Source organism: Lutjanus erythropterus, chromosome 3 (assembly GCF_056507025.1).
Source record: "Lutjanus erythropterus isolate fLutEry1 chromosome 3, fLutEry1.hap2, whole genome shotgun sequence".
Classification (NCBI taxonomy): domain Eukaryota; kingdom Metazoa; phylum Chordata; class Actinopteri; order Lutjaniformes; family Lutjanidae; genus Lutjanus; species Lutjanus erythropterus.
The window spans coordinates 19,963,409-19,988,906 of record NC_139319.1 but is presented as its reverse complement, the minus strand read 5'-3'; the positions used below and the strand labels follow the sequence as shown (position 1 = coordinate 19,988,906).

The 25,498-nt window shown below is 38.7% G+C and overlaps 1 protein-coding gene across 1 annotated transcript in view; it reads left to right on the top strand.

Moving 5' to 3' along the window:
* The window catches only part of ctnna2 (catenin (cadherin-associated protein), alpha 2), a 391,099-nt gene that overhangs the window by 59,770 nt on the left and 305,831 nt on the right, over window positions 1-25,498 (top strand). Inside the window, exons 3-6 of the mRNA XM_084715317.1 lie at window positions 5,306-5,501; window positions 10,121-10,287; window positions 12,011-12,130; window positions 13,611-13,877. Of these exons, the coding sequence (XP_084571443.1) occupies window positions 5,306-5,501; window positions 10,121-10,287; window positions 12,011-12,130; window positions 13,611-13,877 (750 nt within the window). The remainder of the gene's footprint in view (window positions 1-5,305; window positions 5,502-10,120; window positions 10,288-12,010; window positions 12,131-13,610; window positions 13,878-25,498) is intronic.

Genomic DNA, 25,498 nt, shown 5'->3' with positions numbered 1-25,498 from the left:
TACAAATGATATTATGTAGACATAGAAGTTAAAGATCTTGTTAACTTTGACGTTTATCCAAGTTAAAAGAGAAAGACTTGAACACTTGAATGAGGATCAAAGCAAACATGAGACTGCAACAGACAGAATCCTAAGTTTTAAGTCATCATGGCATATAATTGCCTTTATTTCTGTGTCGTTCAGCCAGAGAGTCTCTGGGGCTGTAGAGAGTTGCATTAACGCCTGAACTTTCTGAAAAAGCATAGAGCCTACTGTATCTTAGCTCTTTTAATTAATTAAAACAGTCACACCAGGTTACATGTTGGGTAATAATCAGGTAAAACCTCTGTTCAGCTGGTATAATGGACACAGAACCCTTAACATCAACCAATTGAAAACAGTAATAAGGTTGAATGACTTCCCTACTCCTACAGACATATTTAGATTGCTGCCTCTAATCCACAGTGTCCGTTGCCAGCTGTTGGCAGTGGATCTACCGTGTAATGGTATGGGCAGCCAACTTATGGATGTCATTAGCCACAATAATTGCTCTGCTTGACTGAAGAACAGCTAAAGAACATAATGCAATTTTAAAGGACCAGGTGCACCACAAACCCTGCCAATATGATCTTGTTGCCACCGTGCACAGCGCTAAACAAATTAGATTATGTTTTCATTAACACCACAATGAAGTCAAAAGCCTTCCGTATCCTCTCCAGTCACCACTTCTAAACACTGAACCTTAATGGGACTTTATGATTTACAGTGTTATCACTGATGAAAACATATCTAACATCCAATCACAGACAGATCATAACTATGCCGTCATTCTACAGTGTATTTAAGCTCTTCTGCAGACTAATAATCTATTTCTTGTTCAGTGCATTTTTTCTCTTTGACTGGCTACCCATCACTTGTGACTATGACTATATAGCAAGAGTTAAGCAGGTAACAAAACATGACAACATATTTTGATAAACCATGTTGCATTGAAGAAAGCCATGAAGGGGGCTTATCCACTGTTCATGACAGCAGTTGTGTATTAGTTCACTGTTGCCATGACAACATAAGATAAAGTTTTTTTTAGCCAATAGTTAGGGTTATTTCATTAGTGACAAGTAGTGACAAGTAAGTGTGAAGTGATATGAGAGCTAGCATACTGACTTCGAGAAGTAGCATATCTCTTGACCAGCTATGTATAGAGAGGCAAAGATCCACCACAATGCTCTTCAGAGACCTATGAGTGATGTCAGAGATGATCTGTCCACTATTTATTATGCAGTCTATGGCTGTATCACAAATCCAAGACTATGCAACAAGCTAGAAAAGACTGTGGTGGGTTTTTACATAGTAAAATGGCAGTGTTAATCATTGCAATGCAATGATTAAGGACCTGCACAGATGGAAATCTTTTTTCTGCATCACTAGCTGCTTTAGAATCAGCCTGGGAACATGAGTGTACTGTTGATTGATTTGCTGAACAACAATCACAAGAATTCTTAATGTGGTTTGTGACATAGAACTTGAAAGAATAGGGAGTCTGTCTTCATTTCTGTGTTAACGTTTGATTGTGCTTGTTTGTTCATGTGTCTGTCGTTGGTAGTGGATCTGCACTTTTATGTGGGCAGCCAGCATATGAGCGTGTCTGTGTGTATGTGCGAGGTTGAGGGAGTTTGTGTGTGCAGGTTTGTGTGTGCTTTCATGTGTAAATATAATGATGAGTTATTGATTCAACAAACTTATATTGAAAGAAACACACCATTGCATTTCATAATGAGCACTCGTTCAGCTGTGTAAGGTGATGTTAGATGAGTTGATGGTAAACAGATGTATCAAAGGTAGTTGTCAGGGCAGCTCTGAATACAGATTCTAAAAATATTGTTATTAAATTATGAATTATTTTTCATACAGAAATACTTTAAAAAGCATAATGACTGAAAAGGTTAACTCGGGCTTACATCTGCACGACTATTCCTGGATCCATCATGAGCGAGGACATACATCATTAAAGTTTTTATTCCCGTCTAGAAGCCCTTAAGTATTGCAGCCTAGACAGGACATAACTTTGCTCTTAGCACCTTTTCAGAGTGAAAGTCTCTGATATATTCCATAAACGAATCATATCACCCCATTGTGCAAGTCCAGCTGCAGTCAGACTGATACTCCTACAGCAAACTTTGACTGGAGAGTGTAATGAGCAATTCTGTCAATTAATGAACCTCCTCACTGGCCTCAGACAGATGTGTCATTATGTCCTGCAAAGGTGTGACCGATGTTAAAGCAGCAGAAATGATTCCACTCTATATGACTTATTGACAGGCAGCAAATGATTGCTGCTCATCTCTTGCCTGCCCTGTGAATTGTTTCATAGCTTTCAGTTAATTACTTTCAGAGTAAGATTTTCTCTTTTCAAGGAGATAATTTTGGTTTGATGATGATGACACTTTCATTATAGCTCTATTTAATTAATATAGATAGTTTCAACCATTTGATTTTCTCACTTTATTTTTGTGGAGGAAGCCAAAAGTAAACACGCTTGCTCAGTGCATTTCCTGATTCTCTCCAAGTTCTTAATAGATATTTCTCAAGCCTGAGGCTTGCTTCTTCCTGAGTGTACTATGTGATTTCTGATTAGCTAAAAGCTTTTAGCTTTTAGTAAGGGTTCCAGTTCCTCTTGATTTTGTGAATTCTTTCAGACAGAGTACTCATCTGAAACAGGCCCTTTTTTGTGGCCCTTAGAAAATGTTACTGTATCAGTAACATGAACCAACCAGTCTTTGCACTTAAGGGATGGTTCATCCCAGAATCAAAAACACATTTTTTCTCTGGCTTGTAGTGCTATTTATCCATCTAGATAGTTTTGGTGTTAGGTGCCGGGTTTTGGAGATTTCAGCTGTAGAGATGTGTACCATCTAATCTACAGACAGTGGACCCCATATAAGAACAGTTTCATATTCTTACCTCAAATTTCTCTTACTTTTGTTCGTACTTACGAACATGTCACGTCAGATTCAACAAATACTTGTAACTTCAGAGAACTGTGTAAATGATCCACCTGTGTGTATGTTAGTGCACATGCATGAGATTTGTAAATTAGCATAATTAATGCCCCAATAATACCATTTAAGGCTACACTTCCTGACCCATATGTCAGGAAGTGTTCATTCATGAAAAGGGCATCAAAGAGAAAAAAGAAGAATGTAATGAGTCAGAGATCCGTAAAGGAAAATCTGTCACTTTAACAGCGTCAGCATTGGAATTAAAAAGACCTGCTAAAGCAAACATACAGGAAAAGCGAGTGCTATTATTACTGTGTTACCTGAGGGTTGTACTGTCAACGGAATAAAGAAGAAGCGCTCTCAATATGAAAATGATCTCGAAGAAAAAAAGAAAAACTCACCACAGTAAGGGGCGATCAATAACTGCAGTGGGAGGAGGGGTTCAAGGGGAAGTTTTCATCATGGGGACAGAGGACAGAGTGAGAATAGTGTGTGAGGATGAACAACAACTTCATTAACCTGTATGTGAAGATATGCAGCCAGTACACCTGACAGTAGGTAACAATGCATCATTGAATGAATGATGATAGATTTTATAAATAAATTTTCAATTATATATTATATTAGATTTTGAATTACACTCAAACAGGATAATGTCATCATAATTATGAAGTGTAACTTATTTTTGAAAGTCAAAACATCTTCAAACTAATGAAATATGCAGTTGAAGGAAAACTTTGGTCTGGATAACAGCAAACTGGTGGCACATGACTCTACAACAGGTTTGGACCACTCATAAATTGTGTTTTTATCTGAAAGGAAATTCAAAGTACGAAAAAATTGGTGAATATGACAAGTTCTCCTAAATCACTTGTACACACCACTTAAGAGCAAATCTGGTCATACGAATGGTTCTTGCTCGAGGCTCATTGTTTTGAACAGGAACTACTTTTTTTCTACTTGAAAGAAGGTCGTCCCTACATAAAACTGCTCAGACGAGGTCTGTTGAATACCTTGAGGAACCAGATCTAATTGGCTCTACATGAAAGTTCTACAAGTTATGTGGATTATCTTAAGTATTTCTAGAAAGAGACACAGGTATTGAGTTTTTCAGATGTATTTTTTGTCACTGTGAGCACCACAAGCCGAGTGCCATTTAATCCCATTATATTGGAGAGCAGTCAGACATCTCTAGCAATCTCTAACACTGATTTCTCAAAACTCTGTAATGCATACCAAAACTGTCTAGATGCATAAGTGGCACTACAGGTAAATATGTATTTTGGGATGAACTGTCCCTTTAATGTATTTATCTGTGTCATCTTCTTGGCTGATTAACTGCTGTGGAGAGAAATTAATGGTTGCACAGAGAGAATGCCGAGAGAATGCTTCTTGACTGTACTAGAAGTTTTCCTACTGGGAAGTACATACTTAGTTAAAAATACTTAACATACAAATTGTGGACTTGACCAGTACAATTAGATCAGGAGCTCATTTTGTGGGATTCAGTAACACATCATCCTGTTGATTCTGTGTGCACTGTAGCTAAAAGAGGTAAGATCAAGGAAATAGTTGCCTGAGGCTCATTTTAGTTACATTTTTTCTTGTGATGAGGAGGATAGTTTGATGGACCGGCTGTACTTTTACAGCTCTCCTACTTAAGCTGAGGGATAAATGTTTTCAGTGGGTTCTGTCTAAGATGAGACAATGTACCTGATTAATGCTGTGTACACTTTACTATGTTTCTGTAGCGCTGATAGCATTTAGAATAAATTGCCTCATTATAGTAGTAGAAGCCCATATTATGGATAAAGATATGGCTATTTGTCACTGTTGTTTTAAAGCATTTTTCCAAAGTTGTTTCACTATTCATTCCAAAACCGGGACAGAATATACTCCCATAAGGGAATGTGCATTTTCAGAAAATGAGGAAAGAAAGAAGCAGATGATCAGAATTTGATCTTTTTATTGGATTGGTATTGCTGGGAAACAGCTTGACACAGTTCAGCGTCTGTTTCAGTATTATAAAGATTATAACATTTATTTTATTTTAGCTCTCATCTGTTGCAGCAAATCATGAACTCTTAGTCATTTTCATATTTGAAGAACTGAATATTGAAATTCAATATATACCTGATTTTCTGTCATTTTCCAGTTGAATTGTATTATTTTTTGCTGTAAGTATCAGTGGATGATCTCCACAATGGCAATGTGCCATGACAACATTATCACTGTTGTCAATGCTCAAAAGCTGCAGTTTGTCACCCTTGTAAATATCCATACTGTGAGTCACTCAGTCCATTAAAAGTGTGTATCTTCTTTCCCAGGTGACTACCCTGGTGAACACCAGCAACAAAGGGCCATCCAGTAAGAAGAAGGGTCGTTCCAAGAAGGCCCATGTCTTGGCAGTGTCTGTTGAGCAAGCTACCCAGAACTTTCTGGAAAAGGGTGAGCAGATTGCCAAAGACAGCCAGGACCTCAAGGAGGAGCTCATTGCTGCTGTGGAGGATGTTCGTAAGCAAGGTGAGCTTGTAGAATGTTCTTATGCAGGCACAATACTTGTGCTTTTAAAATGGTTGTATCTGATATTGGTCAGATATTGTCACTATGCAATATCCCTTCTATTCACCACCAGACATCTGGCAATTCCTCCTTTCCCTCAGCAATATTATTATTGCTTTTCTTCTTAATACAACATTATCTGACTCACATACTCAGTCTTTAGTATAGTGTGGTGTGTGACTGTGGGTTGCTTCTAAACTGTAGAGCATCATCCATCATCAGAAAAAGTGTTGCCCACATGCTGTCAGTTTCCTTGGAGGTCCTACTGTGAGCATATATAAAAGGCTTACATTTTTTAGAAAACTTTTGGAAACACCCACTTTTAGAGATTTGTTTATGGTTTTTGAAAAATCAATTCCAAACCCATGTATTGTTGGATGGCGACTGGATAATGAACATGTTATTTCTGTGTAACAAATAAAGTCAAAAACTCTAGTCTATGTTTTATCATCTTTTATTTGTAGAAACATCTGATACTTTTCTGTGTTTTGAAAATAATCACCATTTTCTAAATTTCAATGCTTACAATCCTCAGGTCAGATTGTCAGTGCAACGTGCAGACATTATAATTACAGAACAAAAGTCACACACTGAAGAGACTGTGAGATAAATATGAGGTTCATAGGGCTGACAAAAAATGAACACCTTTTTCACCTTTTTTTTTTTTTTTTTTTTACATTTAATGTAAATAGAACCCTCTTGTATCAGGGATGCTAGAGTTTATTTAATGATGTCATACTAAATGGTTCATGATATTCATGTTTTTGGTATTAATTTGAATGACCAGGATAACTTACATCTATAATTTTTTACATCAATTTAAAAATATTTAAGAAGATGTTACCCTACGGTCCCTGCTGCAGACAGCAAACTTGAACACCAATATACTTCCCAACTGGGAACTCGGAAATTCTGACTTCACAGATCAAACTGAATGCACCATGTTGCATGAGACCTGCAAGGCAATGAAGAGAGAGAGACAAGACAGAGGAGAAAAACAGATCTAGCTGTATGTCACTGTTAACAAAGACTCCAGTCTACAATGTAGTTAATTAGATGACCAATGAAAATTTTAAGACATATCATTTCAGCATTGTCCATATTGTATGCGTCCTCTCTCTCTCTCTCTCTTTCTCTCTTTCACCCTCTGCTGTGATGAAGAAATGAGCGTCATTAACTCTCAGGAATTTACCAGTTTTAAATTGATCCATACAGTTCACCGTTCGCCAAAAACATTAGCATGTCCAATGAACAGCACTCTCAGCATGTTCATGCCCAACACTGATCATGTTAAATGCATTATGTTGAGGTATACATACAGTTTCACAATATCTTACTGACTACTATATTTTCAATTTTGGAGCATTTATTGAACATGTAATTTATACAGGCTTTACAGATATGGTGAAGCATCATTATGATACCATTTGCTGTGAAAATACTGTAGAACAAACTTACTTTTTCAAGCACTGAAAGCTGCACAGGCAGAGTAATTGATATAAAAATTGTACTGTTTGGAGAAAGCATTTAAGTGCTCTGGATGTCAGAACAAGTCAGATATCTACACAACTTTAGACAGATGTAGAGTTAAGAGTGGCAAGCCGAATCCATTATATATAACAGATTAGTACCCATTAGTTTTGGGCTTTACTTGGAGCAGGCAGCCTCATGAATGTAATGAGCCTAATTCTGATGTTGTTTACCCTAAAGTCATGCATCGTTAAAGCTTCGACTGTCTGTGATGGTGGGGAGCCTTGCTGAATTTTAAGAGATTATAGATGCCCATTCTCATTAGCAACAATTTGGAAAATTTCAAATGTCTCTTAACTCTGAAGCTTCTGCATGGACCCAACTCAACCAATCACACTCAATCTTTCTGGGAGCTTTTGCTCAGATGGGGCAATGTCACAGTTTACAAAGTTTCCTCTCTGTGCTGAGTGCAAGTCAGTGAGCCTTTCTGTGAATCAAATGTTTGTCCCCAGAATGGAATTGGATTCCCCGTTCAATAACTACATCAGCAGAAAGAGCAAATGGAGCTCAGCATACAGTTTGTTGTGTTGTAGCGGTATTCCTCATCCTGCACTGTCAGCTCCACTTCGCCGCTGCTGCTGTTGAACACTGGCTCGACTGCGTTGGCACACAGCTCTTTTGAGGCGTGAAATAGACTGTTGCCATACAGGTCATCACCGCAGCTGACATCAGGAAGGACAAGATCAATCTTCTCTACTTGTTAGGCATGTGAGCCAAAACCAAAGAAAGGTTTTGTTACAAAAGTGTACGGTAGAACTTTTATAGTTGTAGGGTATGTTTTGAACTAATGTAGCACATTTTTGCATTTGTTTGCATATGTGCACATTTGTGCTCATGAATAATTACATTGCCCTTTCTGATTCCTTTGATGGCAAGGCTCTGCCCTCTGAAAAAGGTCTCTCCCCGGAAAAAGCGCTGGTTGAGAAAAGATCAACACTAGAATAGGAGGTGAAAGTTAATACTCCACATCTGCTAACCTTTTACTGCCATTATGAAAATACGGGCACGCTCAAAAGCTCTTCAGCACAGAAGTGGGCTGTACTCTCTTCATTCTCTCCTTATACTTCACGTTTGTGCTTGGTTGGATATAATTACATGTAAGGTTATCAGGGAAAACAGTTTTACATTAATAACTTTAGAATTATGAGACCAGAAATATACCGTTTCCTTTATTCAGCAGACTCTAAAGGGATGTCTCATTTTTACAAGACCTTTAGTGGTAGCCGGTGGTGTCCCCAGCCAAATGGCATCAGTGGCCTACTTAAGGTCACTGTGAATCGTAAAACAGCCATAAATCTGTCCTCACCTCATCAGACCTGTGTCATCATGACCTCATCATCCCAAACCCCTTTATCTTGTCATGATTAAATTATAGATGCTGATTTCAGACCACAGAGGGGTTCAGTAATCAGGCCCTTTGTAGTGTCACTCTTCACTAGCTCATCACTGGAGCCAGCCAGACGTATGTCACTACCAGCAACACTGGTGTGTGTGTTTGTTCAGGAGCTTGTTTGAGTGCTTGTTTATTTATGTTAAGATGTGTTGGGTGCATTATTGGTTTTTGAGCTGTTTATACACCTTAAATCCATAAGACATATGAAGAGGGCATCTGTGGAAGTTGCTCTTGTTTTTTAGCATTTAATTATAATTATCTTGGCACTATTATTTATTTATTTATTTGCAACGTCGATAACTTTGTCAGTATGGCTGCTGTGTTTGGAAAGTGAGACCCACTGTCTCAATGAGGTTACTTGTCACAATGAAGGGTATAGTTGAATGAAAATTGACTAAAAACAAAAATTAAAATAAAAACTAGACTTTAGCAAAAAAAAAAAAAAAAAAGAAATAAAATAAGAAATTTATTGAAAAATGTCTTCAGTTTTAGTCTTTGTCTCTTTCAAATCAAGTTTTGTCAACAAAACAAGCTTGAGGAGAAATTGGTACATGTTTACTGAGACTGTCAAATGCCTTCACCAAGTGTTGTGTTTGTTGTAATACCTATTCTGAACTTATTAAGTCTTACCCCTAACAAATATCCCCCCATATTATAATTAAAAAAAAACTTGAAACTATTACTAAAAGTAATAAAACTAAACATTTTAATCAATACAAATTAATCTGAAATGCGCAAACTCAGTCTAGAAACTGATTGAAATGGAACTGAAAACAAAAATTAAAATCTAACTAAATCACTGATGAAAAATATGAAACTATAATAACTCTGCTTATATCACCACAGGGCAAAGAGGTTCATTTGTTCAGTATTCTTTTTTAATTTATGCTAAGAGAGTTGACACTGTTGACCTGCTGCCACTTTGCTACTGACCTAGCAGGAACCTTTGCATAATTATTTAGAAAATAGCCTGTTTTCTTACCAATGGTTCATTTTGTGTAAGCATCAAAATTACATTTTTAGTGGTAAATAAACACTGAAAAAAGGCATTGTTGCTGTTTAAAACAAAGAAACATGTCTGGAAACAGTAGTTCAACATTTGTATGCAGTTTGTTTGAGGTGTGAGGGAGATTTGCTCAGAGACATGCTGGAACTAATACTCTCTAGAATTTTATTTGACCTATGTTGAAATGGGTGAAGTAGGTCTTAACTAAACCATTTTGTAGCATGTTATGTGGAGGAACAGCTCACCAGTTCTCATTATTCTGTAAGGCTTCTTAAATCTGTAGTTGTGTGGGTTTGAGCAAACAGGGTCTCGTTGAAAACAAAATCCTGAACCGTCTATTTCCAAACAAACAATGCAGTTTTATGAGCTCTGAATAGTATGAGCGAAGTTAGTTGGGCCTTAAATGGGTTATATACAGTGCAGTCAGAACAATCAGTCATCTCAATGTATTTACTCCATAACATTAGTTCACTTTATCTTCCACTGGTGTTAAACAATAGGACATAAAGATGCGTGTATATAGTACAATCAAATAAGCACACTCACTCACTCACTCACTCACTCATACACAGAAAGAGAGAGAGATAATAATATACTGCCCACTCATCATGTCACTCTTTTTCACTTTGTCTTCTCCTTTCCCTCTTGCAGGAGAGACAATGCGTATTGCCTCGTCAGAGTTTGCCGATGACCCGTGTTCCTCTGTGAAGCGTGGCACCATGGTGAGGGCTGCCCGCGCCCTGCTCTCTGCTGTCACCCGCCTGCTCATCCTCGCTGACATGGCTGATGTCATGAGGCTTCTGTCCCACCTTAAAATTGTAAGTGGGATCATTGCCTTATTTTAAAACAAATCTTCTTCCGACAAAAGTCCAAAGTGCACTTTTTGAACAGTAATTCAGCAATACCTTTGCTATGACCTCATAGAGTTATGAAGCCATGCCAGCTTAGGGTTATGTTGTGTGTGAGTTGCCGTCAGAACTGAGCTGGGACACTTTACATGCTCATGGTAAAGAGATAGTTTGGATTATTTGACTTGGGGTTGTGTGAGGTATTTATTGAGTATATTACCTACAATAGATAGCAGGCGAGTTGCCCCCAGTTTGGGGAAGCAGCAGGAGTCCCTGGTGTAGGAAGCCAAGCAGTGTACTGCTGTGGACAGGGTCAGTAGCAAACTATATTTTAGCCACTTACATGTCCACCGATAAAAAACATCACTTCAATTGTACACTATATTGAGAATATTTTCAACACTTTACCTTGCTGTCAGAGAACTTTTTCCAATAGAAAATGCTGTTATATAAGCCAAAAAATCGGACTCAAAATCATTTTACCTTGCAGAACATGGCCTAGTGCAGGTCTACCACTGAGTTCAGTGGTTATCTTGTTTGTGTTATTGTGTGACTGTGTTTTAAAAGGATAGTTCGGATTCATTAAAGTCACACAATAACACAGCAGAAAATAACAGAACCAGATCAAGGCCGTGAGAGACCAGTAGCTCCTGTGTTGTGTGAGGTAAAATGACTTTTTTTGCCAGTGGAGGACTGTGGATAAGTACCTCATACAACCCCACTTCAAATGATCTAAACTATCCCTTTAATATATCCAATATGAAATGAATCCCCAAATTTTTTTTGCATATGATTGACTCAAGTGGATTAATAAGACTTGCAGTGTATTTAAAGATGTGGTCAGATGTTAAAGAAAGAAAGGACTTCCTGCTTTATAGCCCACAGAAGCAATATATGCTTTTATCACAACCTCTGCACACATTAGCATATAGATGAGGCATGGAGGAGTATCCTGGGAACACACATCTGATTGTACTGTATTAATATCATACCATGGTGCCCTGATGTGATATATAAAAACACATACCCATCCCACTCACTGTAGAATGATTTGAACAACGCAGGTTTCTTTGTCCTTTACTTTCAAAGTGGTGCAGGGCTTTGAAAGAGAGGCTAATACAGAGTGCCAGAAAGAATGATATGCAGTTGGTATAATCTGAAACAAACTCAGGCCTGTGTGCACCTTCTTTCACTCACACTTTGTCCCTCTCACAAACACTCTCACATTCACAGTCCTTTTTTCCGGCTTCATTCTCGAGGCCCACAGAGGGGCTTAACTCAAGCCAGTATAAGCCCTGCCATCAAAGGCCACTTAAAAGTTATCTCTCTCTCTTCTCTCTTCTCTCTTTTCCATTACATCTTGTGCGTTTCATTAGGGATAGAAGGGAGTTTAGAATCAGAATGTACCCACAGAAGGGATGGAGATTGCTGAAATGAGACCCATTAAAATGGTTATTGTCTTTTTAAACCTGGTTGCAATTACACAGGAGTAAAATTCATTTCACCTAATAAAAGTGTTGTATTGTTGTTTTACTTTAAAGTAAATTGTTACATTGTAGCTTGAGGTTTATTGCAGAATTAAACTATACTAATGAGACTATAAATAAATTATCTAGATCAGTGAATGCTGGTTTTCAGGTGTTTTGTTTTTTTTTCTTTCTGAAAATGCAGTATTCCTTTGTGTGTGTGACAGGTGGAGGAGGCCCTGGAGGGGGTGAAGAATGCTACCAATGAGCAGGACCTGGCCAATCGCTTCAAGGAATTTGGGAAGGAGATGGTGAAGCTTAACTATGTGGCAGCCCGGAGACAGCAGGTAACAGGAAGCCCCTTATCTCCTGCTCTGTCTTTCTCAGGAAAAGTAAACCACCCCTGACTGATGTGTCACACTCAGGTACAGGGAGTTCCCATCAAAGTGAAAGCTCCTAAAAGTGTCGACCCTCTGGCCTCCTCTGTCTTTCTCTGTGTTGGTGATATTTTAAACATCATTGTAGGCTGTGAAAGTGCAGAGCATAATATTGGTCAACAAATACAGATAAATAGTGTAATAGAGTCTAAGCCATTGTATAAGCTCACAAGTAGCTGAAACACAAGATTTAACTAATCAACTTTGGGGAGCACTGCATTGAAAACAAATGTAACCACAATCTGACTGGTGCAGAAAGTGTTACTATCATTGGTGTCAGATTTGCCAGCTCTATAATAAAACTCAGTTTTATCTACTTTGCATATTAGGCATTGTCTCCTTAAGACTAGCTTTTGTAGAGACACACACACACACACACACTGCCAATATGTGATTAAACAAGATGCAGCTTTGTCTTGTGGGGGAAACCTGTCCATTTTTAGAAGGAAATAAATTGTATTGGTTGTAACTGTATACAAAATGGACAGTCATTAATGAATGGTTGAATTTCCAGTTATTCAGTCGTATTTGAAATGACTTTATTATATTACTGAAAAACAGCAAAATATCCACATCAGTCCTTATTTGGCAGGAGGATAAAACATCAAAGTGCGTCTCTAACATGGCCTTCAGTGTGGAAAAAAAAGCTTTTAGAAAATTTTTCCTACAAGTATTGTGTTGGCAAGCATCCATTCTGCTGAAATGTCCCAGAGCAAAACACTGAATTGAATTCAGTTCAGCTCACAAGGTGGCTGATCTGCTGACAGTGCCCTAACATTGTGTGGTTGAACAACACAAATTCATCAGAAGGGACATAAACTTATGTTTTTACAGGAAATGTCAGTTGATATGGTCATCTTTTTGTGCTCTATCATGAATTAATGTCATCAATCCCATGTCTTTTTTCAGCTCTTGAAGCAATACTCCAACATTTTGAGAAATATACTGTTGCGTAAAACCTATATCTAGGTACATACTTATATTGAAACATTAGTTTAAGATGTGGACACAGATCAGGTGATTCTTTTCATTCAACAACTTCTCAGTCTATGCTCCTATAGTGAGAAATCACCTTTTTACACCATTAATTATAGATGGAGCTTTTGATGTTTGGGTTAAAGTAGGGTTGCCACAATTGAGAGTCTGTTTATTCATAATGCTTTCAAGTAATTTGACCAACTAATGGGAATTGTATTGCATTTGTATGGATTTAAATACCAATAAAAGTTGAGTAAATGTGTTGCCATTTAAATATTTTGAGCGGGATGTTAATTCTTAGATATGCCCTGGCTTTTCTTTAATAGTAATAGTAATAATAGTAATAGTAGTAGTAATAGAACTTTATAAGTGGTTATTAGACCTTACTTGAGAACCTTTGTCACCTTCTCAGGAACTGAAAGACCCCCAGTGTCGAGATGAGATGGCAGCTGCACGTGGGGCCCTTAAGAAAAATGCCACCATGCTGTACACGGCCTCACAGGCCTTCCTGCGCCACCCAGATGTGGCGGCCACACGTGCCAACCGAGACTATGTGTTCAAGCAGGTTCAGGAGGCCATAGGAGGCATTTCCAGTGCTGCTCAGGCCACCTCGCCCACCGATGAGAAGCATGGCCATGCCGGCATTGGGGAACTGGCTGCTGCCCTCAATGAATTTGATGTGAGTCAGCATTCTGCTATTCTTTCAGATACACCTAGCACGTATATATGCAGACTCCGGTATATCACAGCTTCTAGGACACAAAATGACCTCTTCAAAGCAATACTCTAATGAACACACCTAGTTTTCTGTTGGGTCTTGAAGCTCAAAGATGAAGGCTTCTTTTCAAGTATGACTTTTTCACATATACTGCATGGGTACATTATTATTATTATATAGGTCACAACAGTGAGAACAGTACAGATTGGTGCACAGTAAACACATCAATATGATCTGACATTTCCAGGTCTGATATTTAAGATGGCAAGCTCTGCCTCTGTTGTATCCTCTTCTTACTGACAAAGAAACACATATCATTCAGATTATAAGGGAACCCTGCCTCCAAGACTTCTTTCAAACTATCATTCTTATCTGATTTTTCATTGTACCTCTGTTGTGAGCAAGTTTCCACTGTATTTCCACTATCTACTGAGGCACATATATTACACATTAGAAAAACTGCATGATACATAAAGAAGAGTTCTTATCTGCAGCGCTTTGTTAGGGCCGCCAGTTTTGTTCTGCCCACATGGGCTTTCACACTAACACCTTTACCATCTAATAAAACATTCATTTTCAGTGTCACAATGACAGATTTACTTTTCTCCATCTCTCTATCTCTTACACACTAATGCACCCACTGAGTTATGTGTATATGGTTATATGGTGTGTTTTTCCTTTGTTTAATCAGCCACTACTTCTCTACACTTTCCCTACACTTTGATGCTGACCCTGTCTTTATTTAAATCCATATAATCCAACAAGCTGAACCCAGTTGTGCTCAGAATTTTCTCCACAACATGAATCTCTGCTACCATCTAGTGGTTACATTGACACCATACATTTATGGTGAAATACTGTTATGTGCACAGTTGTTATCTTTTTTGCTGCTTAGGTGATCATAGACATTGAGGTGGGTCTGAATATTGGATCAGGGTCTCAAGCTCTGTCGTTTTTCTTTACCAGCATCTTCATTAAAACGTGAATGCAAAAAGTTTTTGGTAGGATAGAAAACCAGCAGCACTAAGGAACAGACAGCCACTGTGTTAATGTTTCAGGGTAAAAGTAGTACTATTTTTAATTTATGTATCAGATTTTCTCCGGCATAAATTTCCTTTCAGTTTGTGTCGTGACTAATGACACCCAGAATGTATTTGCATAAAGAGTTCATAAATTGAGCTGACACATACAAAGAAACTTTAAATGAATGTTGCACATTTTCTATTCCCAACGTTACAGCAGCATTACATCAGCATGCAATACCATTAACAGTCGACTTCTACTTTACAATGTTTGTTACAGACATAACATTTTTTTATACATATATACATATACAATTTAGGATATTGTCCCGCTCTTGCTAAAAAAGTAAGGTTTCTAACAAATACAAGCTGCTAACTCGTTCACTTGTCAATTGTTAGAAATTGCTGCTTTATATTAACTGTGCTGAAGATTTTTATTTCCATACAATTACCAACTGTGATTTGTTTAGTGTATTGCATGCTCTATCAGTTACTGCAGCCCTGAAGAATACAGCACTAAAGTTAACAATATTAAGTCTTTTTACAGCCCCACATTGATAGTGCCATGTTGTACCATTAGAAAGCAAACCCACTGCCCCTTAGTGATGTTGAGTATTGTGCACTATCCCTATTAATCTAGCAGTGGCAGCAGAAGTAGTCTTACATTTTGTTGTTGGCTCTTGATTCTATTATTTATTTATTTATTTATTTATTTATTTATTTATTACACCAGTTGTCCATTTCTACTGATAAGGTGTTTCTTTCATGTATTTCAGGTGTTACTTTCATATTGCAATTTGTATTAGTTGTGTGCTTGTCTTTTATCCAGGGAAGGAAGTTGAGAACCACTTCCAGTTGAGATCTGGTTCCAAATTCTCCAATCCATCAGAATAGTAAACCTGTGATCTTATCTAGTGGAATATGCTGGCATGTTTTCCTAACAGCTGTGCACTGCAAAACTAAACCTGTATGCGCCTACTTTGTCCCCACAGAAAACAGATCAGGAATCAATAAGGGAATCGATAAAGAAACTGATAGATAAACAGAATCCATAATGGCACTGGTATCAATGCAAACTATCATTTCCTATTCCTAATTCAATCCTTTTCCCACTCATATGACTTGCTGAACACTGCAACAGCCTCTTCCTCACTGGGATCAGTGGTGTAATCTTTCTCTAAACCATTAAATCTGGATCTGTCTACAGAATCTGATTAGATATTTGTTCCAAATGTAGCTCTTATTGCTAAAGATTGACAGATGTAACACAATCTTCAACACAGCTGTGCCTTACCCAATTCTGTGACAGCAATAGATTTCAATTTGTTTTGCAGTTTTCTCCTTTATATCTCTATTACTTGATGCCAGTGTTAATGAACTACTACAGAATTGTTTTTGCTACCTCTATAATGATGCAGAGGAAGATGCTCAATTTAACTCAGTTCAAGTTATTGTTATATGTTTTGCAATAAACCTTGTGCAGAAGCTAGGCAGTTTCCCTAATTAGGGGACAAAGGTGTGAGATACTTTTTTTTTTATTATTCAACACAGTTTAGATTTTTGAGATCACAATTAGATTTGATGAGTAAACATCGACTCTTCTGATGCTGATGTTTAATTAGGAAAATGTTCAAGTACCCAAAGTTTGGATGACATAACACTCATGGGAAACAGTAGACAAATTGTAAAACACAATGTGCAAACTCTCTAGCACAATGAAGTCATTAAGGAACTTAATCTCTAAATGATACAAGATCAGCAACAGCGAATGCTCTGACTGCATCTGTAATTACAGGTGGGAGAGGGGTTTCTCATTAAAGTCATGTTGTGTATGATGTCTTTATAAGTTTGATGGCATGGTTGTTTTGATATGGGTTAACTGAGGCACACATATAGACTGATAGTGTATTAAAAACAACTATAGTTTTTATTTATTTCAAGGTGAATATTGTCACATGTACTACTGAGTGTAGTGCCATACTTATGGAAGGAGAGTCAGAAGACATGACTAATCTTTATACACTCTTAAAAGATCTGATATTGCACATTTTAATTTGAATTTTTATACTGGTATTTGCCTATATAAAGTTTCTTAAAATGGGCTTGATGATCTAGTTTTAATCTGGTCAAAAAAGCATAAACACTTAACATATACTTGCTAGACACAACATAATCTTTTTCTTCTTTGGGTATATGTGTCTTTCCTGTTTCTGTCTTTGTTTAGTATGCACTTACAAACTGCAATGCTCTGTCTCTCATGGTGACATGATTTGTAAAGGTTGCTAGTTTACAGCATGTGAGTGACCCCTTGTGGTCATGTTTGGAAATTATGAGTAGCTCCTATTTTGACTTGATGCTGCTGCTATGGGGAGAAATGTCAGACCAGTAGGGTGAAATACAAACCCTGGCAGATTGGATGAATAACTGAAAGCCTTAGATGCTGTGAGGGCTACTGAAGTTTAGTTTCTTGTGAATCTGCTATGCTGTTTTTCTGCGCAAGACCATGGCCTATAGTAATCACATCGACTGTTTTTATGTAAAACAGTGCAGCTTTTTAGAAAAGCAAAAGACCTGCGTAATTTGATTCTATTCAGCAGACAGGCAGACAGGCAGCAGTTAAATGAGACAAATTGCCCTTTGCTTAGCCCTCTGTGCTTGCCTGAAGCTGGTGCATGTTTAATTCCTAACTTACCACAGAGACACAGACTATGGTCAGATCCTCACAGAATAGTAATGACTTGATACTGAGCTGTGAGACATGGCACTCGCAGGATTGTGTGCTTGTGCACGACTGTGGTCTGGCACATGTACTTTTGTACGTGGTTGATCATAAAACACATACACAGTAGTGCATATAATGTGGGGTATGTATGTTATTATAATGCAATGATACAGTGGGGACGACTGTACACTGTTATTCCATATAATCTCAAACTCTCTTTCACTTTTTTCCCCCCTCTATTCCGTCCACACAAACCCGCAAGCACTCACAGGCATGCTTGCTTTGTTTTCAGTAATGGAGTCTCTCTGGATACTGCAGAGTTGGATGATTGGGCTTATCTGTTTTGGGGTGCTGCTCCCTGTCCTAAGTCGGCTTTGATCTGCTACTCATTCTTTGACTCTTCTGCAATGGTTTGATGCATGGATGGCAGACCTGACTGCAGACACAGACACAGACTCAGACAGACACAGCAAGAAAAAGCTTTTAATATTGGAGCTTTTTTTGATTTATTTTTGTTAACAAGCTGTAGAATGAAGGTGCTCATTTCAATAATGGATTTGAGTGAGTGGGTATGGACAGGGTGTTCTCTCAGCCAAATAGATGTCATCATTTTACACAACTGTTCCTTCTGACTCCTTCATTCTCTATTCTGTCACTAATATTTTTCACAGCCTCTTTCACTCAGCCTTTGCAGGACATATTGTCACTTAAAAAGCAGATGTCTGCTTAAATGAGAAGAAGAATCCTGATCACACTGTAAACAAGTTGTCTTACTTTCTGGGTAGACTGAAGAAAAGAATTCAGAGTACTTTTCATCTCCTCTCTCTCTCAATGCAAGGAATGTGCGATCATCTGAAAAAGCAGCACAACAACTCAGACGAACCAATGAGAATATAGATTACCTATGTGGATTCTTTTTTCCATCTTTAATTAGGGGAAAAACATCCTGAGGACAGTGTATGTTTTTTCGAGGATGATTGTGGCTCGTATGCCACTGACATTAAAATGGCAAGGAGGTTGAGCACATTACCTCAACTGCTCCTGAACATTTACAGTCCATGACACAAAAGGTTAGACAAGATTTTTAAATGCAGGGCACAGATGTGGGTCTATAGCTGGAGTGAAAGGGCAACTTATGAATAAGACAAGAAAGAGGGGACGACCTCATCTATACTTTTTTTTCTTTTTTACTGACATCTAGAATTAGTTTGGAAGGAGTCAACTTAGGACACCGAGATGCAAAATCTATTAAGAGAAAAAAGGGAGGTCAGCATCAGTTCAGATCCACTCAATTTCAGTGTTGTTTGGCATATAACAAAGAGGCGACATGAATCCCCCCTCCTTCTTTTACCTTGTAGAGAGTTCCTCATCAAATATATTTGGAGGGTTTCTTATCAGAATGCTGTGCACATCTTTTTAATCTAGTTTTTGGTGACTTTGTTAGGAACCAGACCCAAAATAGTGGTTAACTGGTCACAATTTTTCTCATTTATAAGCTAAATGGTGCACTAAAATAGGTTTCTGGCATTTCAGACGAGAAAACAGCAATGTAGAAAAATAATCTTAATCCATATTTGATCACTACTGTCCAGTTTCACAGTTTGCAGAATCTTAACAAACCAGCTCGTATGTCAAATAAATGCCAACCAGTGTGACAAAACATCATACAGAATTTTGCAGAAAGTCAAATTAATGATGGTGATGTTGACAATTGGATCTTTGTTATGTCAGCGTTTAGTTGACTAGTAAAATAGAATAGTTCTCTCTTTTGACACAATTTTTGTTCTCTTTTTCTGATTAAGGTGAATTATGCCTACCTGGACTGCTCAGTTGTTGCAATTACAATTGGCAGTGAGGGAATACTATTAAAATTGATAATGGTATTATGGACACGCTCAGGTTTTTGGTAAAGGGAGCACAGACTTTGAGGATGGCCACCTTTAAATTTGCTATGCAGGAAAAGCCCTGTCATGTTGAAATGAATGTCTTTATTTGGGGATCTGAGCGCAGTGGGAGGACAGATGGAGTCAAGGCCCTACGGGTCTGTGGGTAAAGACACGCTGTAGCACACACAGGCGTAGATTTTTAGGTCACAGCACACATACACGGTGTTGTAATTCTATTAGACTTTAACACACAAATATGTGAGACCAGTGGAGTTATGAATTCATTGTAGCAAATAAAGATTAATTAATTTTTTAATTATTTTTTTTATCATGCAAGTAATTTACCTGCCTTGTGTAAGCTGTTTTTACCGCATGTACATATAGAAAGCTCTGTTTATGAGGAAGACTGGTCACTATCTGTGAGCATTTACGCAGGCAGGAAACAGACGGATAGCAACGCTCTCCATCTCACCTGCCGGGCAGATTTTAATATGCAAAAATCTCTCTTTGTCTGACTGCCATACTCCCGCTTTGAGCCACCTTATCTTTGTACAGTCAAAAGCATGGAACACCTGATATAGCCCTTTAGAATAATGACTCTATTGGTCTTTCCACTTCCTCACATGTGTTTGAAGTCTCACACATAAAGCCATCAGCTTGTGAACAGCAGCAAAGTAAGTACTTCTCAATGACACCTTCTTTCATGGGAAGGAATACAAGATATACTATGACCCTTCTTACACTTGGTTTTAATATGCGTTTCTGCGGTTCAAGACTCATGGCTGTTCACACCTGTGTCTCTGAGCAAAGATGTCTACGTAGCCACTAAGGGTGTATGTCACTGACTGAGACCAATTTGATTCGTATCTCAATACATGTTCAATGATACAATATATCTTATAAATTTTTAAAAGGCCATCGATTTGATTCAATTCGATTCGGCTTTGTCACGATACAATATGATGCAATACAAGACAATGCAATGTGTGAATCTTTACATTTTGATTCAATTAATGCTACATTTATAGAGTGCTATTAGTTTCCAAAAAAGTCCTGATAGTTTTTCTAAATATAGTAACAGTAGAGACAGAGAGAAGGAGACATTACAGTGGTGTTAACATCTTATTATGAGTCTCATGTGTAAATAAGATCCTGTAGCCTAAATGAGAATCTGTGAACAAACTGTAAAACTGTTTAAAACATTACTATTTTTGCAGTAAGATGATCTGCTGCTCTGTTCCATATGAAGAGTGTTGTGGTTTTGATTACTGTCGGGGAAAAATGATGCTCTGTGTTTCCTGCTCTCACAGTGACATGACATCTCTGTGGGTCAGACTCGTGTCTCTGTACTCTGCTGTCTGACATGTTTTGCATAAATGATTTGCAGCAGTGTTTCTCATCTTTCTTATAAAACCCAATATTCCACACTTGCGCGTTATGCACGTTATAGTTTCATGGTGTGACACGGCACAATGTCACTTCTCTCACTGTTTTCAGCGAGGTCAGTTTTAAGTAAATGGAGAGGAGACACAGGAGAGGGAGGAGGGAGCGCTTGTTTTGTGTGATCATGGCAGCAGGCATCCAGCGAGAGCGGTGCAGGCAGAGGCAGGAGGAGGGAGAAAACAGACGAAAGTTACACTTCACGGATGCCAAAAATGAAACATGTGTGTCCTAATGAGATGTATCGATATGCCAGTGCTGCATCGATTTGTTTCTGATTCATGTTCAGGTTTTTTCCAATACGGGCTGTCTGAAACGATGCACTCATATCTTACACATTAAAGCTGATGCATCAACTGAATCAGTGAATCATTACACCCCTAGTAGCCACTGTTACTGCTGCTACATTGTCAAAGGGCCTTTTGACTTTACATGTTGCTGAATGTATTTTGTCCTTTTCTACTTTTGTATTATTGTCTTTTAAAGTGACGCTCATTAAAGTGTGCCATCCCTGTTAAATAAACAAATCAAGTAATGTACAGGATAACTGGGCAGATTTTGGGTTATATGATGCCCCTCCAGATGTTCGCAGGGGTGTTCGCCAATCAAGGCTGGTCTGACCAGATTATCTGTCCAAATGATCCTGTAGTGTGTGTTTACAGACATAATCTTACTGATTGGACGAGACTCTCCCCAATTTTGAATCGTAAATATTGATAAAATATTGATACCAAACATGTTTGATAGTTAAATAAAAAATCTGGATGATTATGTCAGTCCAGAAGTGAAAGAGAGGTGTTGCCAAGCAACGGTGAACATCTTAGCCATTGTGGCTTGTAGCCTTGTTAGCTTGCATACCACTGTTGACTAAAACTGACAATTAAAATCTCACCTTCAGTTCTTGCTGAAGAATAGATTCTCCATGCTGACCACACTTCCCTAAACATCTTCTCATCCAGACGTGTTTAACTTCTTTTTTTTATATTTCTCACTGCAAACATCTGCATCTCTACACTGAGTTGTTCTACTGCATCCATCTCCATTGTTTCCATCGTGCTCCTTCTGACACAATAATCTTGATAATATCCTGTGGTATACGGTGTGCCATTATTTTCAAAATTTATAGTGTGTTGGTGTTTGAGATTAGAAAGAAGAGAATCTGTGAAATTCCTCCTGATGTATGTGGTGCAAGCACAAAATTCCTGTAGTGTGGGGCCAGCTTAAGAAAACAAAAGTTTCAAGAATTATATACATCAGTGGTTAAGAAAATATTGATATACTTAAGTATTACAAAATTATGTTTTGTGATGTTTGTGAAAAACACTATATTATGATATTGTGATATATCTAAAGATTGTGGCAGTGGTTCATTTTGTGTTGTGTTTAAACCCCCAACCGCTAGATAGCAGACTTGTTATCAATCATCACTGTTTTGATTGCATAATTTCTTTTAACTCTGATCTTTATTCCATGACATTTTTCCTAAAATTAGATAAAGAAAATAGCAATATATAACCCTGCTTACAGTATCACAATATATTGAATCATAACCTCAGTATCGTATCACCAGTTGAGACTGGCTCGAAAAAAAAGTCATTTGCGATGGCACACTGTCATTAAAGCAACCACAACATGCACAGGTGACATATTTATATTTATATATCTCAGTGCGTCACTTACAGTTGCATTCAGTGCTGTCCACTTGTGAGCGGATCGCCCAAGACGTGTTGTAAAACCATACACAGTCAATGACTCAAGTAATGTAACTGAGCTAGGAAAACCCTGCCAGTTCAAGTATGAGTTATAGAAGGTCTTCCTATTATTTCTTTGATGCGCCTGCTGCTGCTGCCGCCTTCAATTAGATGGGCCCAGAGGACAAGATGGCGATGGTGTCTTTTAACATAATTGTGATTGCATCAAAATGATTGCCTCGTCCTCAGCACTCCTTCTTCTCACTCAACCAGCAAATTAAATTTGCTCCTTCTGAGCAGGAATATAGTATTGCATTGTTTGAATTTGGAAGTTTTTTACTATTAGTATGTCGAGTTTGGCCCCGCACTGTGTCCTTCATGTGTCACATTTGCTTTGGTTGGATCAATGCAAACAGGTGGTCAAAGGTGCAGCTGTTCAAATACATTAGCTTCAGACTGAAAGCCTGTGGTATGTTCATACCGCAGCCAGCAGATGGCAGTGTTTAATTACTTTCATCAGTAGTCTAGCCTTTCCCTTTCTATATTCCCCACCCTCTCTCTATCTTTTCCATTTTTATCCTTTTTTCCTGCCAGTCCTTAGAAACAGAGATTTTCAGTCTGGCTCATTCTGTGCTCAGTGCCAGAGTCTGCATCACCTTGTATGGTTTTGTAACATTAATGAGATGGAAGCTATCTACTGATGCCTAGATGTTTTGATATATGTAGATCCTTGAATTGAGCTTTGTCAAAGAGAATTCGGTATTAGAGTTCAGCAGATACAGCCTTACCAATTTGACCCCTCAGCCCACATATCCCACTGGATAGTAACACTTTCCTCTCTTATATTCTTCCACAAAGAGGGGATGACACAGTTAGCATATCTGTGACATACCTTTCCTCACACCAGTCCAGTTGTGTCATCATAGCTCTTGCATACCTGCAGCTATCTGACATGAAACACAGTGAACGGTGCTCAGTTGTTGTGCATGTACTGTATACAGGGCACAGGCACACACAAACACACTTCATTCACACACAGTACAGACATGCATACACTGGCAGCGCATAGCTTTGAGCCTGCGGCAGAGATCCAAGTCGCACTGGATCATTTTACCATGTGTTTTTATTTCCATCTGCTTGTCCTCTATCCCTTTCTTCTTTTTAGGGGCTTATTTACACAGCATCTTTGTCACCCAACCCCCCCCCCCCCCCCCCCCTCACCTCTCTGTCTTCTTTTCCCATACTCTTCCCTCTCTCCATTTCTCTCTTTTGTTCTCATTGTTTATTGTGTCTTGAACGAACAGAGGTGTTTGAAATTCCAGTGTGCTTACATGCGCACTCTGATTCGGCAGCAGCATTGTATTTTCATGCAAAACTCCCCTCTATATATATTGCAGGGGCCTGTAGTCACACTGCACAAGCATATGCCGGTCCTCACTCTGCATACATTATAGGCTAACTATAACCGGATTTACTTGCTAGCTCAGGGAAAGTGTGCATGACAGCCAGTCCTTTGAATCTCACTGTGGCAAACGTTGCTTTCCAAGTGTAAGTCGCTTTCTGAACGCTGCATGCGTCCATCTGTGCAGTGACAAGTAATTGACCACATTTATGTTTATGGGACGATCCAAAGAGACACTCCATGAATTACAGCTAATATGGGAATTGCAATAAACATTATAGACATCAGACTATTGAGGAGAAGCTGTCTTTTTGTCTGTCTCTCATTCTTTTTTCATGCAATATGAAGACGGACTTCTGCTGTTCTTTTTGGGAGTTTGTTTTTATTCTTTGCTTGCCAATAAGATGGATTTCTCTCTCTGGTAGTGTGAGCAACATGCCCGATAGATGGGTTCTTCATTGTTAGCGTGCGCACAGTGACTGCCCAGCGATGACCTTTTCGCGTGCTCCGCTTGTGTATGAGACGCTGCTGAGCCAACCTCAGAGAAACAGTGGCTGGAGAGCAAACCCGGCTCTAATGTATGTAGATGTATTCCTAACTGAGGGATAGCTTTCTTGGTAATTGCTATATCAATCTGTGCACTCCTATCCTTGCTGTCTCATTTCAAGCTCTCTCTTATTTCTCTCCCGCTTTCCTCTTTCCTCTCCCTGGCACACAACGCGTGCACGCTCTCCGACATACACGCCACTCGGTCTGCCGCTATCTCCCCCTCTGCATTGTCTTTTCTTCCCCCCTGATTTTTCACTCTCCTTGACTCACATTGATTTGGCGCTTGAGCATGTGGGTGTTCAACACATTCTTTAGTTGCCTGTGAGAAATTGGCAGAGAGAAAAGAGTATATCCAGATTATCGCACCCGTTGATACTTGCTGCGGAAGGTCAGACGCAAACATGCACAGATGCACAATCATGTACGGATGCAGATGGACCCCAAGCATTAATAACAGCATTGAACACAATGCCAAGTGGCACCTTTATTGACAAGAACCCCGTTGTGTTCAATAAAACTCCTCTCCCACTGTCATTTTCACCTTGGCTGAGCCACGTGTTAGCCCAGAGGTACGCCTCTAAATTACGACATCCTCTGCCTGCCGATTAAAACACTGCCTCATTCTCCATGGACAGATGCACCTGTCAAGAGAAATATGAATAGGGGAACTAAGCTGAAGTAATGGGACATGACCAGGGGGATAGAGAAGTATTGGTTTGTTTGTTGCTCTACAGTAATTAGCCACACTCTTGTCTTGATGGTAGTAAGCTATGGAGGAGGCAGAAGGAGAGTGGGAGGGGTCACTGGTAAACAGGATTCACAGATCCATACTAGTTACAGTTGCAGCTTATAGCCTCAAGTCCATTGTGA